This window comes from Nerophis ophidion, linkage group LG06, assembly GCF_033978795.1.
Source record: "Nerophis ophidion isolate RoL-2023_Sa linkage group LG06, RoL_Noph_v1.0, whole genome shotgun sequence".
Classification (NCBI taxonomy): Eukaryota; Metazoa; Chordata; class Actinopteri; order Syngnathiformes; family Syngnathidae; genus Nerophis; species Nerophis ophidion.
The window spans coordinates 59402707-59427190 of record NC_084616.1 but is presented as its reverse complement, the minus strand read 5'-3'; the positions used below and the strand labels follow the sequence as shown (position 1 = coordinate 59427190).

Sequence of the window (24484 nt, the reverse complement as noted above, 5' to 3'; positions counted from 1 at the left end):
GATATTCCTGTACACCAAATGTCAAAGCACTATCAAAGTGTCAAATCATAAGGTTCATGCATGTGAACGTGAGCTTGCATTTAGTTTGTGAAGCCTCTGAACGCTGAATGTTTGTGTCTCTTTTAGTGGAGAATACAGTGTAACATTACAGTGAGGTGGACATACTTATCTGGACATTTCTAGTATTTCTATGCTCACAGAGCTTCTATATTTGCCAGTTGCCACAACACAGCCGTTCAATTTAGCTAAAATCTGCTTGTGTGGTAAGGGGCAGTCATTCACAAACACAATATAAATAATCCCTTTACTTTCAAAATAAAATACAACGTTTTTAAGACCGATCGTATTTTACACTTTGAAACGCGGCAACAACATGAAGTGAACTTGTCAAAGGCACACAAATGGATGAGGACATGCTGCTTCTGGAGGTCCAAAATTAAATAATTATATACAGGCATACTCGAGGCAGCTATATCGGGATATGGGGCCCTGTGTCAAATACTAGCCCAAACAAGGATCGGGGAAGCAGGGGAGTGGCGAGGGAGTTGATTGAGGTGTGTGTGTGTGTGTGTGTGTGTGTGTGTGTGTGTGTGTGTGTGTGTGTGTGTGTGTGTGTGTGTGTGTGTGTGTGTGTGTGTGTGTGTGTGTGTGTGTGTGTATTAGAGATGCGCATATAGGCAATTATATCATCCGCAACCGCGTCACCAAAGTCGTCATCCACCCGCCGTCCACCCGAACCAACATTTTATCAGAAACGCATCCGCCCGCCACCCGCCCGCTGAAATACATCAGAAGTTGGCCACTTTTACCACTCACAGAGCTGTCTAAACCCGTTTCACAGAGTAACGAAGACAATTGAAGCCGCTAACGTTCTCGCAATAATCCAATCGGCGTTCATCCTGATGACAAGGATATGGGCGCGCTGTGAAGCCATTGCCTTTGACACCTTCAATAACATGTACAAACCAATTGTTAGTCCGGCAACATGTTGTGTGTGGCTTCCGCAGCAACACGCACACGACTGCAAGGCATACTGGGTGACGCAGAGTACACAAATGGTTGTGATATAAACAATTTTAACACTCTTAGTAGTATGCGCCACGCTGTGAAGCCACACCAAACAAGATTGACAAACACATTTCGGGAGAACATCCTCCTAGTAACACAACATAAACGCAACACAACAAATACCCAGAATCCTTTGTATCCGTGACAATTCCTGAATATATTTTACACCCCCGTGCCCCCAACCCCGCCCACCTTACCGACGCACGGGGTGGGGGGGCGGAGGTGGTGGCGGGGGTTGCTGCTAGCGGGGTGTATAAAATAGTCAGGAATGTGTCATGGATACAAAGGATTCTGGGTATTTGTTGTGTTGCGTTTATGTTGTGTTACTGGGAGGATGTCCTCCCGAAATGTGTTTGTCAATCTTGTTTGGTGTGGCTTCACAGTGTGGCGCATATTACTAAGAGTGTTAAAATTGTTTATATCACAACCATTAGTGTACTCTGCGTCACCCAGTATGCCTTGCAGTCGTGTGCGTGTTGCTGCGGAAGCCACACACAACATGTTGCTGGACTGACAAGCAGATCGTACAGGCTGTAGAGGGCGACAAAGTCAATGACTTCATAGCACGCCCTAATACTTGTTATCTGGGTGACTGCCGGTAGTCATTCTAGAGAATATTAGCGTCTCCTTTTGTCTTCTTCGCTTTGTGACACGGGTCTTAAATGGCTCTTTGAATGGCAAAGGATACCGATCCCAGAACCATGTATATCAAATATTTCCGGATGATTTAACCGCCACCCGCCCGAATCTAATTAAAATCTATTTTTTCATCATGTCACCTGCCCGACCCGCGGTTTATCAGCGGACTCCGCGGATGAGACCGCAAACCGCACATCTCTAGTGTGTATACAACACTTGCCAAGGTTGATGTTCCTATTATAAATAATAAAATAAATAAATGGGTTGTACTTGTATAGCGCTTTCACACACTGAAGGAGAGAGCTGCCATGCAAGGCGCTAACCAGCACCCATCTGGAGCAAGGGTGAAGTGTCTTGCTCAGGACACAACAGACGTGACAAGGTTGGTACTAGGTGGGGATTGAACCAAGGACCCTCGGGTTGCGCACGGCCACTCTCCAACTGTGCCACGCCATCACATGTTGTTGCTTGCTACAAAAAAATAAAGTTGTCGTTCTACAAGGCAAAACTTTTGTCTTTTCCACAAGTTCAGTCAAGTCGGTGCCGCCACTGACCTGTGGGTATTGATGAACGGCAACGTTTGAGACGTTCCACTGTGTTGCCATTCAGGAGCTGTTAATGGCAGGACCAAGTTTATTTGCTTCTGCTCCTCTGGAAGGACAGTGGTTGACTGTACAACTCCTCTTATCACATGATTACACGAGGATTCCAAGAGCATGGGAAAAAAATTGTTTTTATACCACACAACGGAGCGGCAGAATAACGGCGTTGGGGATTGCCGGACTGCGGATGGCGGTGCTGTTTCATGGTTACGCTTTTCCGCTGTCGTTACGCATCCAGTGGGAATCCGGGGTTTCGGATCCTATCTGAAGCCTCTGGTGTTTATTCCTTCTTGTCTCATGCCCTCTCGCCTGCTATGATGACTATAAAATAAGTATTTTCTGGTTTATTTGTCAACAGCATTTTACACAGGACTGTTTTGTTGAGATGGGCAATTACAAAATTGGATTAACTACTAAAGCCTGGTGAGAAAAAGCGAAATCATTTCTACTTGGTTTGCGGGACACAAGATAAGGTTGGATAAAGTTTTATTTAATTTAATCTAGAGATGCACGAAACATTTAAATGCAGCTCTTCGTAGATCAGAATGTGAATAGTGTACCTAATTTTGTGGCTGATCAACTGTTTATGAAGTTTATTGTTTATCCGTGTCTGATTAAAAAAATAGCAGAGATATTCATCGTCAGGATATATATTTAAAAATGTACATCTTCGAAATATAAATTGAGACTGTTGTACAGGGTGGGACTCAGATTGTTTCAATTGCAATCTAAAGGGCACATTTTGACACATGAACTGCTTGCGGACCAACACAAAAAGTGTAAATTTTCGCAAAATGTAGACCAAAGCATTTCCAATGGATAGTATTTATAGACCACAAAGAAGTGTTTTAAATGTTGTTTAAAATGATTATAGGTCCCCTTTAAGAACAACATTTTAAACAAGCCCTACAGCCTCTGGGGATGATTTAAGATTACACTAAAACAGCCATGTTTTTAGCAAGATAATTCTAATTATAATAACTGTGCACATTTTCTTTCACGAGAAGGTTACAAACTCTAATCTCTGTGTAACCAAAAATGACTGCACTATCCGAACATATGCCGAGAAACAATAATTATGAAATTTGTATACGTAGCAATCATGTATACAGTCCACTATTACTTCCTAGAATATTTTATATTACACTGAGCAGCTAATATGATGTGCAACAGACAGATTTTCACACCTGCAGGGATCTTCTGTCAGTCAGTTAATGACTGCCTCAACTTCCTCAAGGCACGATCATAGCTTTGTGTGAGTCAACAGAGGCCAAAGAGTCTTGTTACAACAGTGAGACTGTGTACAGACTCTCAACAATGAACTGCTGCAGGCGTGGACTTTACCTCTTTGAATGGTATTACTGAGTGAATTTTTCTTGTTGCGATGTTCAAATAAAGCGTTTTATTTCATTCCTGAATAATCCTGGGGAAGAAGTTAACAGACGTTCAAATAAGGATAAATGGATATGCATGCACCTGTGTGTGTCAAACTTAGTATGCAGATAACATGTTAGCGTAACTTTCAGAATTAGTCTCCAGGCTAACATCTCAAGTCCTCCAACCTAACAGTGTGAGGTAGTAATGGAAATATGTATGCAATCTTTAGGAATAGGTTCATTGCTGTATCATTTAGACACAGACAAAAGGGTTGCAAGACCAGACCTGTCACATATGGAAAGCCTCGTTAGTGAAACGTAAACTTTCAAATAAAATAGGCTTTGTGAAATGTTTTAGAGGAAAATGTATTTGTTCTATTCTAATGATATAATATTTCTGTTAACTAATGCTAAGCTACTATATTTATGTCATATTCTATTTTAATTATTTTGTTCATCTTATCCTTCTTGTGGGTACCCTTTGGGCTAAATCTGGGACCTCCGGTAATAAATAACATGCCATCTAATGTGTATGACAAAAATGTTTCTTGAAATAACTGTCTAAGAGTCTTGACATTAATGACACATTCCCTGGGGGCCCTGGTCTGTTTTTTTCCGCCTTTGAAACTTTGCAAGTTTCTCATATTCATATTCTCAAAATAAGGGCAGCACGCTAGGACAGGTGTTAGTGTGTGTGCCTCACAATAAGAACATCCTAGGTTCGATCCCAGAGCTCGGGGTCTTTCTGTGTGGAATTTGCATGTTCTCCTCGTAACTGCGTGGGTTGCCTCCGGTTACTCCAGTTTCCTCCCACCTCCAAAGACATGCACCTGGGGATAGGTTGATTGGCAACACTAAATTGGCCCTCGTGTGGGAATGTGAGTGTGAATGTTGTCTGTCTATCTGTGTTGGCCCTGCGGATTTGTTCTATTAATTGTGCATCTCATTGAAATCTGTGTAAAAGATAATACTTTAAATTTGAAATGTCCTTTTCCATCCAGGCAGCATTTGTTGTTGTGTGTGTTTATGGTTATTAGAACAGTTTTTTCTTCCAGCTTAATGTAACTTCATTAATTAACTTTGTTTTACTTGTTGATATATTCTAGCCACCCTGATGTTATGTCTGATGTTAAGAAGTATTACAACTGTTTGAGAAGCCTTGACATGTCAGGAGGGGCTAAGACAGCTGTTTGTGTGTGCGTGCGTGTGAGGAGCAGAGTGACAGCTGATATTTTGTCATTTACTGCCTCCAAAAAAATCAATCAAATCAATTAAATAAAACAGGGGGCTCCCAAACTGTTTGATTCGGGACCTGCAATGGGTTAAAATATATATATATATTGTTTGTCTTTTCCTCCTCTTGTCCCCACAATTTCCCCCTTGTTCTTTTCCTGAAATAATTGTTTCATTCATTCTGCTTGCTACATCCTTGCTGATCATTGTGTTCAATAAAGCGTTTAATGATGATCACCTCATTTTCGTTTTTATATATTCTGATAGATGTTTTTTGATTGATTGATTGATTGATTGAAACCTTTATTAGTGATTGCACAGTTTAGTACATATTCCGTACAATTGACCACTAAATGGTAACACCCGAATAAGTTTTTCAACTTGTTTAAGTCGGACTCCACGTAAATCAATTCATGGTTACAGTATATATGTATTTTCTATCAAAGAGTTGCATAGCTCAATGATGACCCCGCCAAAATAATTGTATGTGTGGAACGTTGGTTAGCACAAGAATACGCGCGACCACCTTTTGCCGTTGTTGCCACGTCAGTCCCACTCAAGCAAAGACACAGCCAAATAAGAAATGTGCATATTGGGATTTGTTTGTTAATGGAGAGTGGCATTTTATCCTCTTCTCAATAGATTTTTGCAGGTGTCTCTATTTGAAAAGATCAGAATAGATTTCAACGATTTCTGCAAGTTTATTTTATCATTTTATTACGTGTGGTGTACATTGCATCCAAACTTCAAGCGTAACATAATGTTTTACCTTCCCGTGGCACTTAGGTGTAAAATTACTTACAGTAAGGCAATGGGAGAATATGCGCAAAGCCAAATTTAAAAGGAAACGCCCGCATTTTAGGGTTGCTCCACCCAAATCGTGTTACTTGGACTAGGGACTAGGATGACCTTTGACTTAGAAGAGGGAGGATACGCAAAACTGCGTCCCTTGAGTGTAAACTGCCCTACTAAACTGACCATGTGCAATGTGTCTACTGTAGTTAAGCAATTCAAGCAAGTTGCATGTTGTACATTTAAACTTTTAAATTGGTTTAATCTAAATCTGTCATTCAGGAACTTAAATATAGTACAAGCAAATTGTGGGATGACATCATTCCCCAGCTATATCCAGATTGGATTTAAGTTTCTCATGTTGACTCTCAACATGACTGCGCCCCGTTGTTAAAGATGAATGAGATTTCCAGTGTATGCTTTTGGAAGCAAAGTGGTGTGCTTCAAGATTATGCCTTAGCCTCCGTGCCTTAGACACAATGACCTTACTCAAGCTTGTGTGTTGTACAATGATGAAAGTACTTGTTACGGCTGAACCGCATTCAACAAAATAATGCATTGATCTCTTATTGACATAAAATATTACTCTTAACTAACATTACTTTCATTTTTAAGTGATTAAAACATAAAATCTAATTTTGTAAATCAGTTAATTCAATTAACATTAATAATCCACTTTTATGGGCTTCACGGTGGCAGAGGGGTTAGTGCGTATGCCTTACAATACGAAGGTTCTGCAGTCCTGAGTTCAATCCAAGGCTAGGGATCTTTCTGTGTGGAGTTTGCATGTTCTACCCGTGATTGCGTGGGTTCCCTCCGGGTACTCCGGCTTACTCCGACCACCAAAGACATGCACCTGGGGATAGGTTGATTGGCAACACTAAAAAATGGTCCCTAGTGTGTGAATGTGAGTGTGAATGTTGTCTGTCTATCTGTGTTGGCCCTGCGATGAGGTAGCGACTTGTCCAGGGTGTACGCTGCCTTCCGCCCAATTGTAGCTGAGATAGGCGCCAGCGCCCCCCGCGACCCCAAAAGGGAATAAGCGGTAGAAAATGGATGGATGGATCCACTTTTATGCTAAAAACAAACACTAGACAGGTTCAACCAATGTTTTCCTTTGATAAATAAAAATAGCCACTCTTTAGAGCAGTGGTCCCCAACTACCGGGCCGCAGCTCGATTGGTATCCGGCCGCAGAATAATTTTTTATAAATGTTTATATATTTTTTTTTTATTTAAAAAATTGTTTTTTTTAACTTTTTTTGTTTTTCTTATTTGTATTAAATCAACATAAAAAAACACAAGATACACTTACACTTAGTGCACCAACCCAAAAAACTCTCCTTTTTCATGACAGCAACAAAAAGAATCCCCCCTCCCGCCGGGCCGCGGGACAAATTATTAAGCATTGACCGGTCCGGAGCTCCAAAAAGGTTGGGAACCACTGCTTTAGAGGATAGCTTCAAACTGTTCCATGGTTGTGCACCAAGGAGATATGTTTTGTTTTTCTGTTGATTGAGTGAAGAACGAATGTGGAATCAAATACTCACACTGAATAGAATCTAAGGAATAACAAGTAAATTGGCTAGTCTCTTAATTACCATGCTGTTCATGTGTAAACATTTCACTCAGACCAGTGTAAATTGACACAAGCTATGCATTAGGTATTATAACTGAATAATTTTATTTGACATTCAGAACGACTGGTGATAACTGAGACCAACCAGCCTTAAAGGCGAACTGCACCCAACTATGACAAATAGAAAACGCTCGAAAGTGTGGCTCGTCCTTTCCAAATGTGATGCCAATGCAGATTAAACTCGCTGCAATATTCATGACGTAAAAATCAAGGCAAGTGGCGTGAAAAACTTCCTATCTGAGGAAGCACCGGGTTAAACACAGGATTGTTCTAATGGCTGAAGAGTGCAGATTTTTTGACAGCCAAGCTAGATATATGGCTGCAACCCCTGCAGTTGGGACTTTTAGAGACTTGGCTGCAGCAAACAACACGGGGGAAGAAATGGCGGTAACATTTAGTGACAATAATAGCAACATCATTCTCTAGGTCTTCTCCAGGGAGAAAGCCTACTGTTTAAGAATACGTTAGTTTTGCATTTTAACTTGCAATAACTTAACTTGCATAATCAGCTTGGTTCCTCGTACTGTACTTTGGAATTTTAATGGAAAGTTTTTGCATCACTTTCTTTTGTAGTTTAGTACTTTTGAAAAAATAAATGGTTTGTTACTCCATCCTCTTTTGCTCCTTTGTTTTTAACTTACAAAACCCAAAACCAATGAAGTTAGCACATTGTGTAAATCGTAAATAAAAACAGAATACAATAATTTGGAAATCCTTTTCAAGTTATACTCAATTGAATAGACTGCAAAGACAAGATATTTATTGTTCGAACTGAGAAACAAAATTTTTTTTGCAAGAATTTAATGCCAAGAATTTAATAGCAGCAACACATTGCAAACAACTTGGCACATGAGCATTTTCACCACTGTGTTACTTGGCCTTTCCTTTTAACAACACTCAGTAAATGTTTAGGAACTGAATTCAATTCAAATCCCAATTTTTTAAGCAGGTGGAATTCTTTCCCATTCTTGCGTGATATACAGCTTAAGTTGTTCAACAGTCCGGGCTCTCCGTTGTCGTATTTTAAGCTTCATATTGCACCAGACATTTTCAATGAAAGACAGGTCTGGACTACAGGCAGGCCAGTCGAGTACCTCTTTTAATACAAAGCCACGCTGTTGTAATATGTTGCTTGGCATTGTCTTGTTGAAATAAGCAGGGGCGTCTATGAAAAAGAAATTGCCTGAATGACAACATATGTTGCTCCAAAACCTGTATGTACCTTTCACCATTAATGGTGCCTCCACAGATGTGTAAGTTACCCATGCTTTGGGCATTAATACACCCCATACCATCACAGATGCTGGCTTTTGAACTTTGCACCTATAAAAATCCGAATGGTTCTTTTCCTCTTTGTTCTGGAGGACACGACGTTCACAGTTTCCAAAAACAATTTGAAATGTGGACTCGTCACACCACAGAATACTTTGCATCAGTCCATCTTAGATGAACTTGGGCCAAGCCAAGCCTGTGGCGTTTCTGGGTGTGGTTGATAAATGGCTTTTGTTTTGCATAGTAGAGTTTCAACTCGCACTTACAGATGCAGCGACGAACTGTAGCTACTGACAGTGGTTTTCTGAAGTGTTCCTGAGCACATGTGGTGATATCCTTTACACACTGATGTCGCTGTTTGATGCAGTACACCTGAGGGATCGAAGGTCCATAATATCATAGCTGACGTGCAGTGATTTCTCCAGATTCTCTGAACCTTTTGATGATATTACGGCCCGTAGATTGTGAAATCCCTAAATTCCTTGCAATGGCCTTTTGAGAAATGTTGTTCTTCTTAAACTGTTCGACAATTTGCTCATGTATTTGTTCACAAAGTGGTGACCCTCACCCCATCCTTTTCTACCTAATCATGGCACCCACTTGTTCACAATCAGCCTGTTCCCTGTGCGATCTTTTGTTTTTTTTTTATATTATATGATGATGTATATTTTAACTTTGGGCCCCTGTTCATAAAATGTGCGCTTCTAGGGATTACTTTAAATAAATCAATAAATAAGTACATGAATACATTTGCAAAAAATAACACAGCTTACCAGATCAAACGTTAAGTATATTGTCTTTGCATTGTATTCTATTTAAAAAGGTTGAAAGGGATTTGCAAACCATTGCATTCTGTTTTTATTTACGATTTACACAACGTGCCGACTTCACTAGTTTTGGGTTTTGTAATTGTTCTCATAGACCCCCAGCACATATTTTCCAGATGGAAAAAAAAAGGAGTACATGGAGCCAAGATTTATTTGTTGCAAAACTAAGAAAATAACACTGCATTGTTGTAGTTAAGTGTTTTATTTTGAAAACATTTGTAAAACAATTGCAAACATGATACTGTACAAACCATTGGATATTGTTTTGATATATTCGATAGTCAATTGATAAAGAGAAATAAATATGTTAAACATTATAATATTTTTTTTATTACACAAATAAACATTTTTCACCACATGAACACACACAAAAGTACAATTGGTACCGCTGAGTACTGGTACCGGTAACCGGTACCATATCAATTCAAATGTGAAGAGTACACATCCCTATTTGTCAGAGATGTTTTGTAATGTTGTTCTCTGATATTTGCACCTAAAACACATTTAATTAAAGCAAATCAATTGCCGTTCATGGTGTTAAAACTTGAAAATTATCTGTCTAGGGTACACTTAATAATGATGAAAAATGCCACACAATCAATCTGCACACACTAGTCAGATTTTATTTTTTGGACTTAGAAAAAAAACCTCTTCATTAAGTACTGTTTGACTCAACGAAGATATGACATAATATACCTGATTTTAAAAAGCTGTGAGTTTGGACCGCATCATTATAATCATGTAAATGTAAATAGATAGATAGATAGTACTTTATTGATTCCTTCAAAAAGTATGTAGAAATGTTAAAAGTAAAAATCTTAAAATCTACAATGATTTATGATTACAAGCAAAAGAAACAAGAGGACCATTGTTTAAATATTTGGCATTCTAAGTGTAGGATGAATAAATAAGTGCTACAGTAAATTTGGCATAGAAGAAAATGTCTAAAACCAATTTCCTATCTTACAATCACATTCCTTTTGAGATACTAATCCCTCTGTGACATTCATGTTAGACGGAGCATATTTGCTTTTGACATTTGATAAAGACAACTCAAAAGATCTGCCACTCCCATTGAATCTGACCTGGTGTCATGTTCTTAGGAATGTTCCCTCTTTTGAATTTGCTTATCCAAGTCCTTTTAAGTGGAACCTAAAACAGATCTTCTGTTGGTGCAATATTTACAATAATTTAGCACAAGACCAGTATCATTTGTTGTTTTCTGTAGATCACCTTAAAATTGTGTCCATTATATGTGCTGCTGAGAAAATGGATAAGGGGATAGATCTAGTTTAGCCGCGCTATAGACGAACAAATTGGTAACCTTCAGGGATTCTTCTCTGTTGTGTCAATGAAAAGCAAAACAGGATAATAAAGTGTGTACTGCTGACTTCCTGGAAGACAAATCATTCATAATGAGGCGCTTTAACTTTTATTAAAATGCTATACTCCCAGCAGATATACTTGTACACACATTAGAGGACAGGCCACAGAGGAAGAAAGGAAGTCAGTGATTACAGCAGACTATACACATCCGCCACATAGTCAACACACAGCTTTTAAAGGGCCCACCAGAGACCACTGGTGAATGTGTGTGTGTGGGCGTGTGTTGGGCAGATGTCCTGTAATCTTGCTGTGTAACACGAGGAAAAGGGAGGATGAAACAAAGGCAATGAATAATCAGCAAAACTTTGCTACCCAAAGAAAGGATGGACAATGAGGGACAGTCTGTTTCCCCCAAATACAGTACTTGGTCATGTCACACATGCATTCAGTTCGGCGTATTTTAGATGAACTGTAGTCTTTATTGTCAGTCTGAAAAGTGGCAAAATGACAACATACCCGATGCAGCTTTTAGCATTACCTACTTTTCTCTTATCAGGGCTGACAGAGACTCAAAAGCATGCAATAAATTGAAGGGCGGTGGACTTGCCATGATTGTCATTTATGTGTTATGCCGGTCACATAACCGTGAAACAGAAGAGCTGTTGTCAGTAAAAAGAGCTGCTAGTGGTCAGTATCAGACCCTACTATCTTCCTCGGGAATTCTCTCACATCGTCGCCATTGTTTACATCCATCCGCGCTCTGAGCCAGAAACAGCTTGTGACATCATGCAGGATGCAGTCGTTAAAATAAAATCACAACACCCGGCAGCTTTAATTGTAATATCCGGGGACCTTAATAATGTTGATGTGAGCTCACATTTGGGTGGCTTTACACAGTATACAGTTAAACCTTTGTTATGTTAATGTGTAAAACCGCTTATAGTGTAGCGGCAATGCCCCATTTAGGTGAATCTGATCCCTATCTGATTAATTTAAAGCCAGCATATTGGCTAATCAGGATGCCCATAGCCAGTTGATCATTCAGACAATGGACAACAGAAACTAGTGATGCTCTAAGTCTAAGAGACTGCTTTGAGTCTACTGCAATATACTGGTGGGCTCAGGGTAGGACATTAATGAGGCTGTGGACTGTGTTACAAACTACATTCATTTCTGCGCAGATGTCGGAGTGCCGAAAAGAACTGTCTGCTGTTTACCAAATTATAGACCTTGGTTCACAAATGACAATAAACACACTTGGAACTTAAATAAACTAGATTTTAAGGCAGGTGATAGATAAAGAACTGTCCAACATAACTTAAAAAGGACATTGAGACTAGCAAGGTGAGTGTACAAGGTGCGACTGGAGGGGAAACTGCAGTATAACAACTCACATGAAGTCTGGAGGGCCATGTGGGCCATTACTGGCTACAAAAAGAAGGGCAGTGAGGTGGCTGGTAATGCGGATGGACATGGGAGTGGACGACGTGGCCCTCTAAATGCTCCATTGGTCCATGTCCTTCCTGGAGAGAACTGGAGGCTATGTGAGGCTGATGTTATTTGACTTCACCAGTGTGTTTAAAACCACCCAGCCTCTCTTATGAAGGGAGAAACTGGTGAGGATCGGAGTTGATCCAATTTTTACCAACAGGATCTATGACTACCTAACGAGACGGCCACAGTATGTCAGGCTAGGGAGGAGTGTTTCTGAGTAGTTCCTCCCAAAAATAAATGGACAGGATATTGAAGTGATCAAGTCGTACAAGTACCTGGCAGTCCACCTGGACCACAAACTGGAATGGTCCACACAGAAAAATGCTGTGTACAAGAAAGGTGAGAGCAGACTCTTCTTCTTGAGGAGGCTGAGGTCTTTTGATGTGAGCAGTCTGATGTTAAACATATTTTGACACTTTTGGCCGCTCAGAGAAGTGTGGCTGCTCAGAGAAGTAACCGCAGCAACAGGCTCCTCTCATTACACTGCAGAACGGAACGGTTTAAGATATATTTTGTTCTTTCGGCCGTAAAACTGTACAACAGATCTGTCTGAACTATACATGTGCATTTTACTACTGTTGTCGATATCTTTGAGAAGCCGTGAGTTTGAAAAGCGGTCAGAGGCCTGGAGAGAGCCAAATAAACCAGAAGCAGAGCATTGTAACTGTGGGTTGCCAATCAAGCGCATCTGAAAAACAGTCTTCAATGTTACTGATTTCTCAGCAGCTGTGGGAGATCAAAGCAGAATGAATTGGACTGAGTTTTCAGAATGGCCTGTCCCCATTTTCCAAACCACTTGTAGACTACCTGTATGAAAATAACCATACAAACAACATCTGCTTTGTTGATTAATGGAATGCCTTGGAAAATTGACTAAGTAATTATCTCAGTTTGGACTCTTAAACGGAAATGGGTCCAGTTAATTTGCCAGAACTAGAGACAATTTCAGTCACAGGACCATTTTCCAAGATTACGACATATGTGAACAAATCACCCATTTCACTCCAGACTCAGTAAACAGTAATGATGTTGACATTGGTGGAACTAGCAAGAATCCTGCACCATTGTCTTTACTCGCACTCTGTTTCCTCGTTTTCCTGTTTACATTTCCATTCTCTGTTGGCTGACATTCTTTTGGCAAGTGTAATGCTGAGTCAGGTTCATTTTAGCCATTAAAGGGTACCTACGATTCATTTAATCTACCTTTAAGACACATCCTTGTGGTCAATGTAATATGTATTTGATATGCTTTGCTGTAAATATTGCATGAATTTTGCCCCTTATTTACATTTGTAACTCGTTTCTTTGGTCTGTCTGCAAAATGTTACTGCCAGTCCATGCCTCGCCCTCCCTAAGATAATGAGAATTTATATTTAAAAATGCTACACTGTTAAGGCAAACATTACTGCCATTTTGTTTTCAGCAACGGTCGAAAGTAAACTTCATAAACAATATAGACCTGTCGGTCACAACATTGGGTACACCTTCCAACTCTTGGATCAATACAGCATTTCATAAAAAAGGCTGCTTTTGCCAGCTTTTATGTAACTGCATGTTACACGTTGGTGGTATTATGCGTGTGCCAAGATCAGATGAAAATAATATTTTATCCTCCCTTATTTTGTGTTTCCTCAAACCAAATAGTAATATTGCCATCTTTTTCCGTCGGAATCTAGTGGGCAATCCAATTTTGTAGTTGCCCAATGATTGTGGACACATGAACAAGGAAGAATGTATTTTATAGTATTATTTCTATGGACATAGAGCAGGCAGGAGGGCATGAGAGGAGAATAAATATACAAAAGCTCTTTGGCAGCAGTCTGCTTGGACACAGCATGTCCAAGAATGACCACATGTGTATGTCCACCTCACTGTAATGTCACAATGTAGCCAATCCTAAAAAAAAGACTGTAAAACACAGTGTTCAGACGCATCCAAACCGGCATGCAAGCTAATGCCCCCAATGCAGGAACCTTATGAAGTGACGCTTTGGCATTGTTCAACATGAGTATCCGACATTGTACAAATATTTATAAGTCAGGAAAGTTGAAAATCATCATTGGTCTCCTTTAAGCAGCAGTGGAGTGGAAAAACAAGTTGACTTTGTCGGCTTATTTGTGTTTTATTATCCATAAAACCATATCCAGTTGTATATTTACCCACCTGCTCCCAGTGCCACCCACACTGGTTTGAATGTAACTTAGATATTGGGTTTCACTATGTAAAGCGCTTTGAGTCACCAGAGAAAAAGGGCTATATAAATATAATTCACAATTCACATACAATCCGCAAAGTGTGTGACAATGCGGTCTAAACATCACAAAATGCCAAGTTCACTGCGTATATCTTTGACAACTTCTGTCAATTCTATGTCACTGGAGTAAAACTTCTGCACTCTGACCATATTATCAGATCAGCCATACTGGAAATACGCAAACATTTGAAAGAAATGTGCTGTTTATAATTCATAATCCTTTTGTAAGCCATGAGATAACTAACTAACAATTGGGTCAACGGATCGAGTGTCCTCTGTTGCGCTCATTATACCCTCTCTAAAGACATTCAGAAAATGCCAACAATACCTAATTTACATGTTGTGACCTGGAAATTTATGAAATATGGGTGCAGAGATGGGAATTGAAAACTGGTTCTTGTACAGAACCACTTCCCAATGTCTCAATGTCTTGGAATCACTTGCCATTTTGTCTAGCAATTCTCTTAACGGTTCTTCAAAGTGTGTAGTGACGTCAGATGGCAAAATGACGTAGTCCGGTCACAACAAACACTAACATTTTCTAAGAAAAATTTGCAACAGCACTACTTGTAAAAAGTATAAGGCTACTATTTCATCAGAATCAGAATCAAAAATACTTTATTAATCCCCGAGGGGAAATTAAAAGGGTTAAAAGAGGAGGACATACGAGCAATGTGCTAAAACATTTGAACACACACCATGTGACATTTATAAATGAGTGTCGCGTTTTCGAACCGCTCCAATCTCATCCCGGGCAGCAGTAACGCGAGCACGTCATCTGAACACAACAGGTAATAACTCACCGCCTGTCATGTTGGTGCTATTATTTGTTAAATTGAAATGAATGCTTTCTCCTTTAGAAGAGCATGACGAGAAACAGATTCTGACCGCTCCGATGCGGGCATTACTCGCTCCAGTTTACTTCCGCGACAAATTTCACCAAGCACAGACTAAGTTTGTGGTCAAAAGCTTACACCCGTTTGCTACGGTACATACACTACTAATTTTTGGTAGGTGAATGTTCAATTGTAGTCAGAGAAAAGTTGCATGTTTTACTTCCACTAAATTTTCTCTCAGTCATTTTACTACACAGGTAATACTCAAAAAACATTAGAAATTAACTTCAAATGTGAAACTAAACTGTGATGTTAACTCATTACATGCAAAGTGAGGTATGTCAAGCTCTATCATTTTGACGATATTGGCTTACATTTTTTGAAATCCCACATTCTCATTGTATCCCATTGGGTTGAATTTTTTCTTGCCCTGATGTGGGATCTGAGCTTTTGGCTTGTGTAGCTCTTTGAGACATTTGTGATTAAGAGCTATATAAATACACTTTGATTGATTGATTGATTTTCTGAGATTTTCAAATAAATGTTTTTAATCAACTGTAAGCCACAATCATCAAAAGTATAACCAATAAAGGATTGACACATCTCACATTGCATGTAATAAAATATCACATGTAACATTCTTGTGTAATTTCCACATGGTTTATTTTGTTAAATTCTACAAAACAATATTTATGTACTAAATTCATTTTCAAAAAGTACCTTTTTCTCTATACTACGTGTGTGACCTCACTGTAGGCTTCGTAAGGCATTGTTACCTCTAAACTAAGGAACCAAATCTTAAAGCAGAATCGAAAGTGGAATCAGAATTGGAAAAATCTTATCACTTCTCATTCGCAGACAGACTATTTTAGTGGCGCATTGATAGCAGTGAGCTAATGCTAGCTTACAAACTTGCTAAAAGTAAATTGTAGTCTATAATTCATGCATCTCTACACCTGGTAGTAGACACGTGGCCAGGGACCGAGAGGCTGGTCGAGTTTCACATTCCCAAAGTGTCAAAAAAGACACAAAAGAGCTTGTTGCAACAACAATTTTTTAACCCTTTGTGAGGATTGTGATTCAATTTTCATCGGAACTGAATTATGTGAGCGTCCTGTCCGTCGACATCCTAGACCAGGGGCGCTCACACTTTTTCTGCAGGCGACCTACTTTTCAATTGACCAAGTCGAGGAGATCTACCTCATTCCTATTTATAATTTATATTTATTTATTTATGAAAGAGACATTTTTGTTAACAAGTTAATGGTGTTTAATGATAATACAAGCATGTTTAACACACATAGATTCCTTTCTTTCATGAAGACAAGAATATAAGTTGGTGTATTTGATTCTGATGACTTGCATTGATTGGAATTAGACAGTGGTGCTGATAACGTCCGCATTTTCAAATGGAGGAAAAAAAAAGTCCTCCTTCCTGTCCAATACCACATGAAAGTGGTTGGATTTGGCATCTCATTTGTCCAACTTGCATACTCGTTTTTAAACACTTTGTTATGACAGTAGCATATGTGTGTGGCCCTTTAATGTCTGGCAGCAGGTAAGTGACGTCAATGAGTGTGCGGGTGGGCAAGCAAGTGAGAAAGCGGTCGCTGAGGGTGGGGGAGAAATCCATCCATCCATTTTCTACCGCTTATTCCCTTTTTTGGGGTCGCAGGGGGCGCTGGCGCCTATCTCAGCTACAATCGGGCGGAAGGCGGTGTACACCCTGGACAAGTCGCCACCTCATCGCAGGGCCAACACAGATAGACGGACAACATTCACACTCACATTCAAACACTAGGGCCAATTTTGTGTTGCCAATCAACCTATCCCCAGGTGCATGTTTTTGGAATACATTGGCATCAAACTCAGTAGCTTGGTAGCTTGTGCACGCTAGCTTTCTGAGACTCTTATTTTTTTAGCACAGGCAGGATGAAACAGGTCTTTTATGGTGAAGACAGGAACTGTGCAGTCGGTCTTTAGAGTTTTGACAGTAGGTACGGAGTCTCTTGAAATAAAATGTGTTTCTCTGCGTCCGCCCTGTTAGTGATTTTTTTCTTAAATATGAGCTCGCAGCAGCCAGCGTCATCTCACACGATCCTCGGGTGCCGAGAATGTCAAACAACTGACGAAAGTGAAGTCTTGGTATGATTGATGATTGCTCATTTTTATGTATATTTTTTAATGCCTGGCTTGAGATTGACTGACACACCCTCCGAGATTGACCAGTCGATCGCGATCGAAGTAATGCCCACCCCTGTCCTAGACAGAATTGAAATACTACAGTAAGTGTTTATTTTATTATGGTTTCATGGTTTTAATATGGTTTGTATGTTTAGCACTTAGCAATGCTGCAGATGCTAGGGTCACAATAAAGCTGAATCCGGGTAGCAGTGGGCTTTTTAAAACTTATTGTTTATTCTCTTTGTTTTCGGGCTCAAAAAAATAAGGTTCTGGATCATAATTTTCCCCAAAGTAATCATTGTTGGCTCTCACGAAGTCTGCTTGATTACCATTGTTATTGATGTGGAAAGGATCTTTGAGTCGTAGCGAGATGTTACACAATTACGTAATGTCATTATCTCTCAAAATGTTTCGGGAATGACCGTGGGATTGATACTATTTTGATCATATCTATTTATTCGCAAACTTTGGAAGTCTTTTGCTGTCAAAAATCTGATATGATAATAGCTTCAACATAGAGGCAACTCGTTTTTCCACTCTATTGGTACTTTAAAGATAACTAAGACACATTAGCTGCTATTGAATATCAGTGTCTAATGGTACATTTGGATGGGATAGTTGTACTTACCCTAAAGGCAATGAATGACCACCTCCTGGGCCTCCAGCTCTCCCTCTAAGATACTGAGGAGCGTCAACAGCTCTGCTCTGCTCAGAGCCTCCACATTCATCGTTGTCCTCCTGAAGATAGTGATACATATGGAGTGAAGTGAGAGACCTAATATCTAAAAGCTTAACAATTAGGGATTTGCTAGAACTATCATACTGTTTACTACATAATTAATGTACTACAGTACACACAAACCCTGACTTTTACTATTCTGGTAAATTTTTTTGTGGAATGTATTGTGTCAAGATTATCTTGTAGTGTGTCGCTGCAGTGATTTGCGCATCTGCTGGCGCAATGTCCTTAATGTTTCTGAACAACAGCTCAGTCTGAATGTAATATATATAGTGCTTTTCATACACAGTTCCAGTCTCACAGACTTTCTTTTCTGGGCTATTAACTAGGAGACTTTAGCATTCCTGCATGTTAAATCACTAAGGAACCAAGGTCTTTTTTTTGTTGTTTTAACCCCACCAACTTTTCTTTTAAGACAACACATTTTCTTTTCTTTTTTCTTTTCATTAAAAGGGAACTACATTATTTTTGGAATTTTGCCTATCATTCACAATCCTTATATAAGACAAGCACAAATATTTTTTTATGCATTCTAACTAGTAAATAAATGCGATAAAAAGTTTGCTTACAATGGAGGCCAATGGGAGTTGCTGTACTTTGCCTATAAAGCCCTTAAAAACATCCTAACACCTCCATTAATGTTTTATATACATGCTGTAAGTACGGAATATATATAATGTAGTAACATGCACATTCATAATAACGTCAGAATCAGAATCAGAATAGTTTTATTGCCATTGTTTGAGAACAGGTTCACAAACTAGGAATTGTTTCTTGGCACAATCGTGCAACATAAAAACACATATAACACACAATAGGTAATAAAAATTTGCAATTAAAATTATCTAAACTTTAATATGTAATAGTTACGTATTTTGGTCATTTGAAGCTTTCGGCGGCGCATTCATTTCACAAATGCCTCACTTACGTTCGCTTTTCCTTCCACAACATCACTGATTACTACTCACTGCAAATTTAATGCGAGCCAACATACATGATAAAACATCACTAACTTCACAATGTATGCCGTCACTGGGATGCTGACTGATAAAATGTCTATATATTCCTGTTTAGATAAAGAATTAATCATAATCCTCGCAAAGACAAAAAGGGTATGAAAAACACACACCTTTTTGTGTCTTTCTCACCATTTCCGGATCGAAATTGGATGCCAAAGGTGACCAACGAGTCAGATTTATCCTCATCTTTCTACTATCCAGGTGGGACAGGGTACAGTGCGAGCATTTTAGTCTCTATTGCGACTAAAAATAGGTTGTGGGCGTATTGAAAAAGAAAGTAGCACACAGGCAAATAAACATTTTAACCCTTTAATAAGCATTTTGCTCCTAAAATTCATTTACCCAAATTTGATCAAACTAGAGTAAACATTTCGGCAATCCGTATAGCATGTTTGAAATAAACTTAAACAATAACCACAATAACACTAGACAACAGGCATCGTCTTAAAAGGCACATATACAGGCGCACACGCTGCTCTCTTAAGAAACTTATCATAAGTGCATTATGCCAGATACCGTAGTTCCTTGAATTGCTGCCGGGGCGCTAATTAATTTAATACCTCTGCTCACTCCTGCGCTTACCAAAGGCATGCGGTAAAAGTAAGCATTCGCAGGAGCATACTATATGCCCTGCGGCAATTCAAGGAAATACGGTATTTGAAGTTTATTTTAAGTAACACATTAATTACTATACCTAGTAATTGGTAGTGTCGACATCATGGATTACCATTATATGAACAATACGATGAAGTTAAAGTTAAAATTAAAGTCCCAACGATAGTCACACACACACACACCCACTCGGTGTGGGTGAAATTATCCTCTGCATTTGACCCATTCCCCATGTTCACCAGAGGCAATGGGTGCCTTTTTTATAGTCTTTTGTATGACTCGGCCGGGGTTTTAACCGGGGGGGTGATTAAGCGCTTCACTGTAACCACGGTGGGAGATGAAGAAGGACCGGTGTGTTATTTCCTTTAATGTAAATAAGTTTACAATGTTATGCAGAGGTATAGTTATAACAATGTTATATACAAATTATACTATTTATAGTCACAATGGAGAGTGTGGGGGGGGGGGGGGGGGGCACAAAATATTTTCCTAGGGGGGGGCATGACAGAAAATAATTGAGAAGCACCACTCTAACCACAAGGCCACTGAGCAGGTGGATTAGATCAATATTTTCCTTTTCTAAAAATTTTTTTTTTTTGTTTGTTTATAAGTTATAAATTCAGATATGGACACAGAAGGGCTTCAATAGCAAAATGGATTGAGTATTATATATTAGTCTTTTGATTTTGCTTATTTATTGTGTACTATTGACTTTGTTTTGTTCAAGCAATTGTATGTAATAAAATGCATTAGCGTCATAAATCGGCAGCATAAATCCCTGATTGTAACAGCTCAATCATTGATTTAACAGTGGAGTAAAGTTTGAGCATTAACAACGTATCTGCTCGCCACCTCCTTAACTTTGCACTGTCTTACTATCCTTATATGCACTTTTAATGGGCCACAGTATTGACTTGCCAACATTCCTTATTTTATCCTATGGCATAAGTGAATTATTTTTAACAAGATGTATTTTTGTGTGAGATAAGATTAGCTGTGGTTTACGTAAATGTAAAATATAGTATATACATTTTTGACAACTTACTGCAAATTCTTTCTTTTAAAATGTATTGGGCAATATTGTCTTCTTTGCAGGGAGACCCAATCCTAAACTGCAAGATCATAAATGAAGATTATAAGAAGCAGGGTGGTTCAGACATGCCTGTCAATGTGGTCAAATAATTCAGGTTACCTGATACCTTTAGTTCAACTTCCAGCAAGAATAATTCCAACATTCCAGGGATGCTCACAGAATGGGAGTCAGCACTACTAAACTTGCAATGTTTCAAGTCTCAGTCTCAGACAAAATTGCCCTCATTCTGCCCTTCTGTGCTTGTTCCAGGAAGGACATGCCTTAAGATTGTACAGGTACATGTCCAAGACTGACTTGATGTGTGTGTTCAAAGCAATACATCACTGTATGGTTGCTCATCAACAACATAAGAGCCTCCTAGTCTAACACAGGGGGAGGCAACTAGTTACCATGTTACATGCTAACAAGTACACTGCAAAAAGTCAGTGTTCAAAAACAAGAAAAAACAAAATACAAAAATGTGGGGTATTTTATTTCCATCCATCTTCTACTGCTTATTCCCTTTTGGGGTTGCGGGGGCGCTGGCGCCTATCTCAGCTACAATCGGGCGGAAGGCGGTGTACACCCTGGAAAAGTCGCCACCTCATCGCAGGGCCAACACAGATAGACGGACAACATTTACACTCACATTCACACACTAGGGCCGATTTGGTGTTGCCAATCAACCTATCCCCAGGTGCATGTCTTTGGAAGTGGGAGGAAGCCGGAGTAGCTGGGGGGAACCCACGAATTCACGGCGAGAACATGCAAACTCCACACAGAAAGATCCCGAGCCTGGAATTGAACCCAGGACTGCAGGACCTTCGTATTGTGAGGCAGACACACTAACCACTCTCCCACCGTGAAGCCTGGGTATTTTATCTGAACTAAGCATAATTATCTGCCAATAGAACAAGAAAATTTGGCTTGTCAAAACTTTCTAAAACAAGAAAAAATAGCTAACCTCAATGAACCTAAAAATACCTCAAAAATAAGTATATTCTCTCTAATAACAACTGTACTACTAAATGAGTACATAGTTTATATTGTTTCATTGAAAATAAAACATCAAAGTCCATTTGGCTGTCATCTGTTTTAATTATGAGACCCAATTGTGTCAAAATCATGATTTTTTTTCATGCTTAAAATAAGAAATGATTACTTTAAAAAAGTAGTTTTATACTTGTGAGTGTTGATGACACAGCTTTGCAACAGTTGATATTCTAGTTTCAAGCATGTTTTACTCAATATAGGTCAGAAAATCTCAGCAACAAGCTGTAATATCTTACTGAGATCATTTAGGACCAAAACCCTTAAAACAAGAAAAACACTGTAACATAAAATCTGTTTTGTGAGAATAATTATCTTATCAGACAGAAAATAAGCAAATATCACCCTTATTTGAGATATTTAATCTTACTTATATTTCAGTATTTGCAGTGTAGGTGCAGCACATCGTGGAAATATATCACATTAGTTAACTTAACATTGATTTGAGTGATAATAGCTGGATCAATGCTGCATCAATGTTATTACGGCGCTTGCTCTCTTTACCCAGAACATAATTTTAACTTAAACTTGGGGATAAAATTAATTTACTAGCCATTATTTACACATGTGATAGCAAGTTTCAGGCAATCACAACAGAGGCGATTCAATTGGAGATGATGGGTCACAAACATGCTGTAGTTCTCCCACCCTTCTGGCTTTAAGCACTACATAAATTAGTAATTGAACAAAAGGAAATTGCCCCGTGTTGAACATACCTTCATACACTCTGTCCTGTGGCGTCAAAAACTCCACAAATGTAGAAATTGTTGCCCCGGCAATGGCTGAAACGGAGCGGCAGACCGCTGTCAAAGGCGCCTACTCCCAACCCGAACAACAGACATTTATTGACAAAGCCGACAGCCAATAGGAGGCGTGCTGGCTCTTACTCTAACCAATGGGAGCCTCGTTTCAGGCTTGGGGTCGGGGTTAGGGGCGTTCCCAATTTAGGTTGACAAAGCTCTTTGTTTCGGACGTTCAGTTGTGATTGTGGCTCATAACCAGTGTTTATATCCTTTTATTGGTAATCCCACATATGAACCTTTTTACAGCAATGTATACATGTTGTACATCAATGTGGTTTATTTTGAATGCACATGAAGATTGCAGCTGAGATAGGCACCAGCGCCCCCCGCGACCCCAAAGGGAATAAGCGGTAGTTAATGGATGGATGGATGGATGAAGATTCTGTGCTGGAAAAAATGACAAGTGCGTGACAGTTTACAGTCAACACATTTTTCATCCCCTCTCCATTGACACTTCTAGTTACTTTGAAATGGACAGATTCATCATTGAGCATTATTACCTTGACAGAAAAGCATTTAAGGCAGGGGTCCCCATTGCGGTGCCCGCGGGCACCAGGTAGCCCGTAAGTACCAGATGAGTAGCCCGCTGGCCTGTTGTAAAAATAGTTCAAATAGCAGCACTTACCAGTGAGTTGCCTCTATTTTTTACATTTTATGTATTTACTAGCAAGTTGGTCTCCTTTTGCGCGACATTTTTAATTCTAAGAGAGACAAAACTTAAAGGCCTACTGAAATGAGATTTTCTTATTTAAACGGGGATAGCAGGTCCGTTCTATGTGTCATACCTGATCATTTCGCGATATTGCCATATTTTTGCTAAAAGGATTTAGTAGAGAACATCCACGATAAAGTTCGCAACTGGAGAAAAGCCCTGCCTCTACCGGAAGTCGCAGACGATGACGTCAGCCGTTGAGGGCTCCTCATATATTCACATTGTTTGTAATGGGAGCTTCCAACAAAAAGTGCTATTCGGACCGAGAAAACGACAATTTCCCCTTTAATTTGAGCGAGGATGAAAGATTTGTGTTTGAGGATATTGATAGCGACGGACTAGAAAAAAAAACATGTTTGCAATCGCGTTGCATTGAGACGGATTCATATGTTTTTAAAGACATTTACTAGGATAATTCTGGGAAATCCCTTATCTTTCTATTGTGTTGCTAGTGTTTTAGTGAGTGTAACAGTACCTGATAGTCGGAAGTGTACGTCCACGGTCGGGTGTTGACGCGCAGTGTCTCAGGGAAGTCGACGGCAGCTGTACGGGAGGCACAAGCTCCCACAATTTTAACCACAATTTTCTCACCGCAACCTACTGGTTGACATCTAGTCGGATCCATGTCCGCTCTGATCCATAGGAAAGTTTCAACTCTGTGAATTTTAAACAAGGAATCACCGTGTGTTTGTGTGGCTAAAGGCTAAAGCTCCCCAACTCCATCTTGCTACTTTGACTTCTCCAATATTAATTGAACAAATTGCAAAAGATTCAGCAACACAGATCTCCAAAATACTGTGTAATTATGCCGTTAAAGCAGACGACATTTAGCTGTGTGTGTGCATAGCGCTCATACTTCCTAAAAACCCGTGACGTCTAGCGGACAAGTCATCATTACACGAGGTTTTCAAGACGAAACTCCCGGGAAATTTAAAA

General features: G+C 39.5%; 1 protein-coding gene across 1 annotated transcript in view; it reads right to left on the bottom strand.

The window, feature by feature from the left end:
• The window catches only part of cttnbp2nlb (CTTNBP2 N-terminal like b), a 40658-nt gene extending 17762 nt beyond the window's left edge, over positions 1 to 22896 (bottom strand). The window contains exon 1 of the mRNA XM_061904446.1: positions 22750 to 22896. Coding sequence (XP_061760430.1) covers positions 22750 to 22755 — 6 coding nt within the window. The 5' untranslated portion in view covers positions 22756 to 22896. The remainder of the gene's footprint in view (positions 1 to 22749) is intronic.
• Positions 22897 to 24484: the final 1588 nt, after the last annotated feature.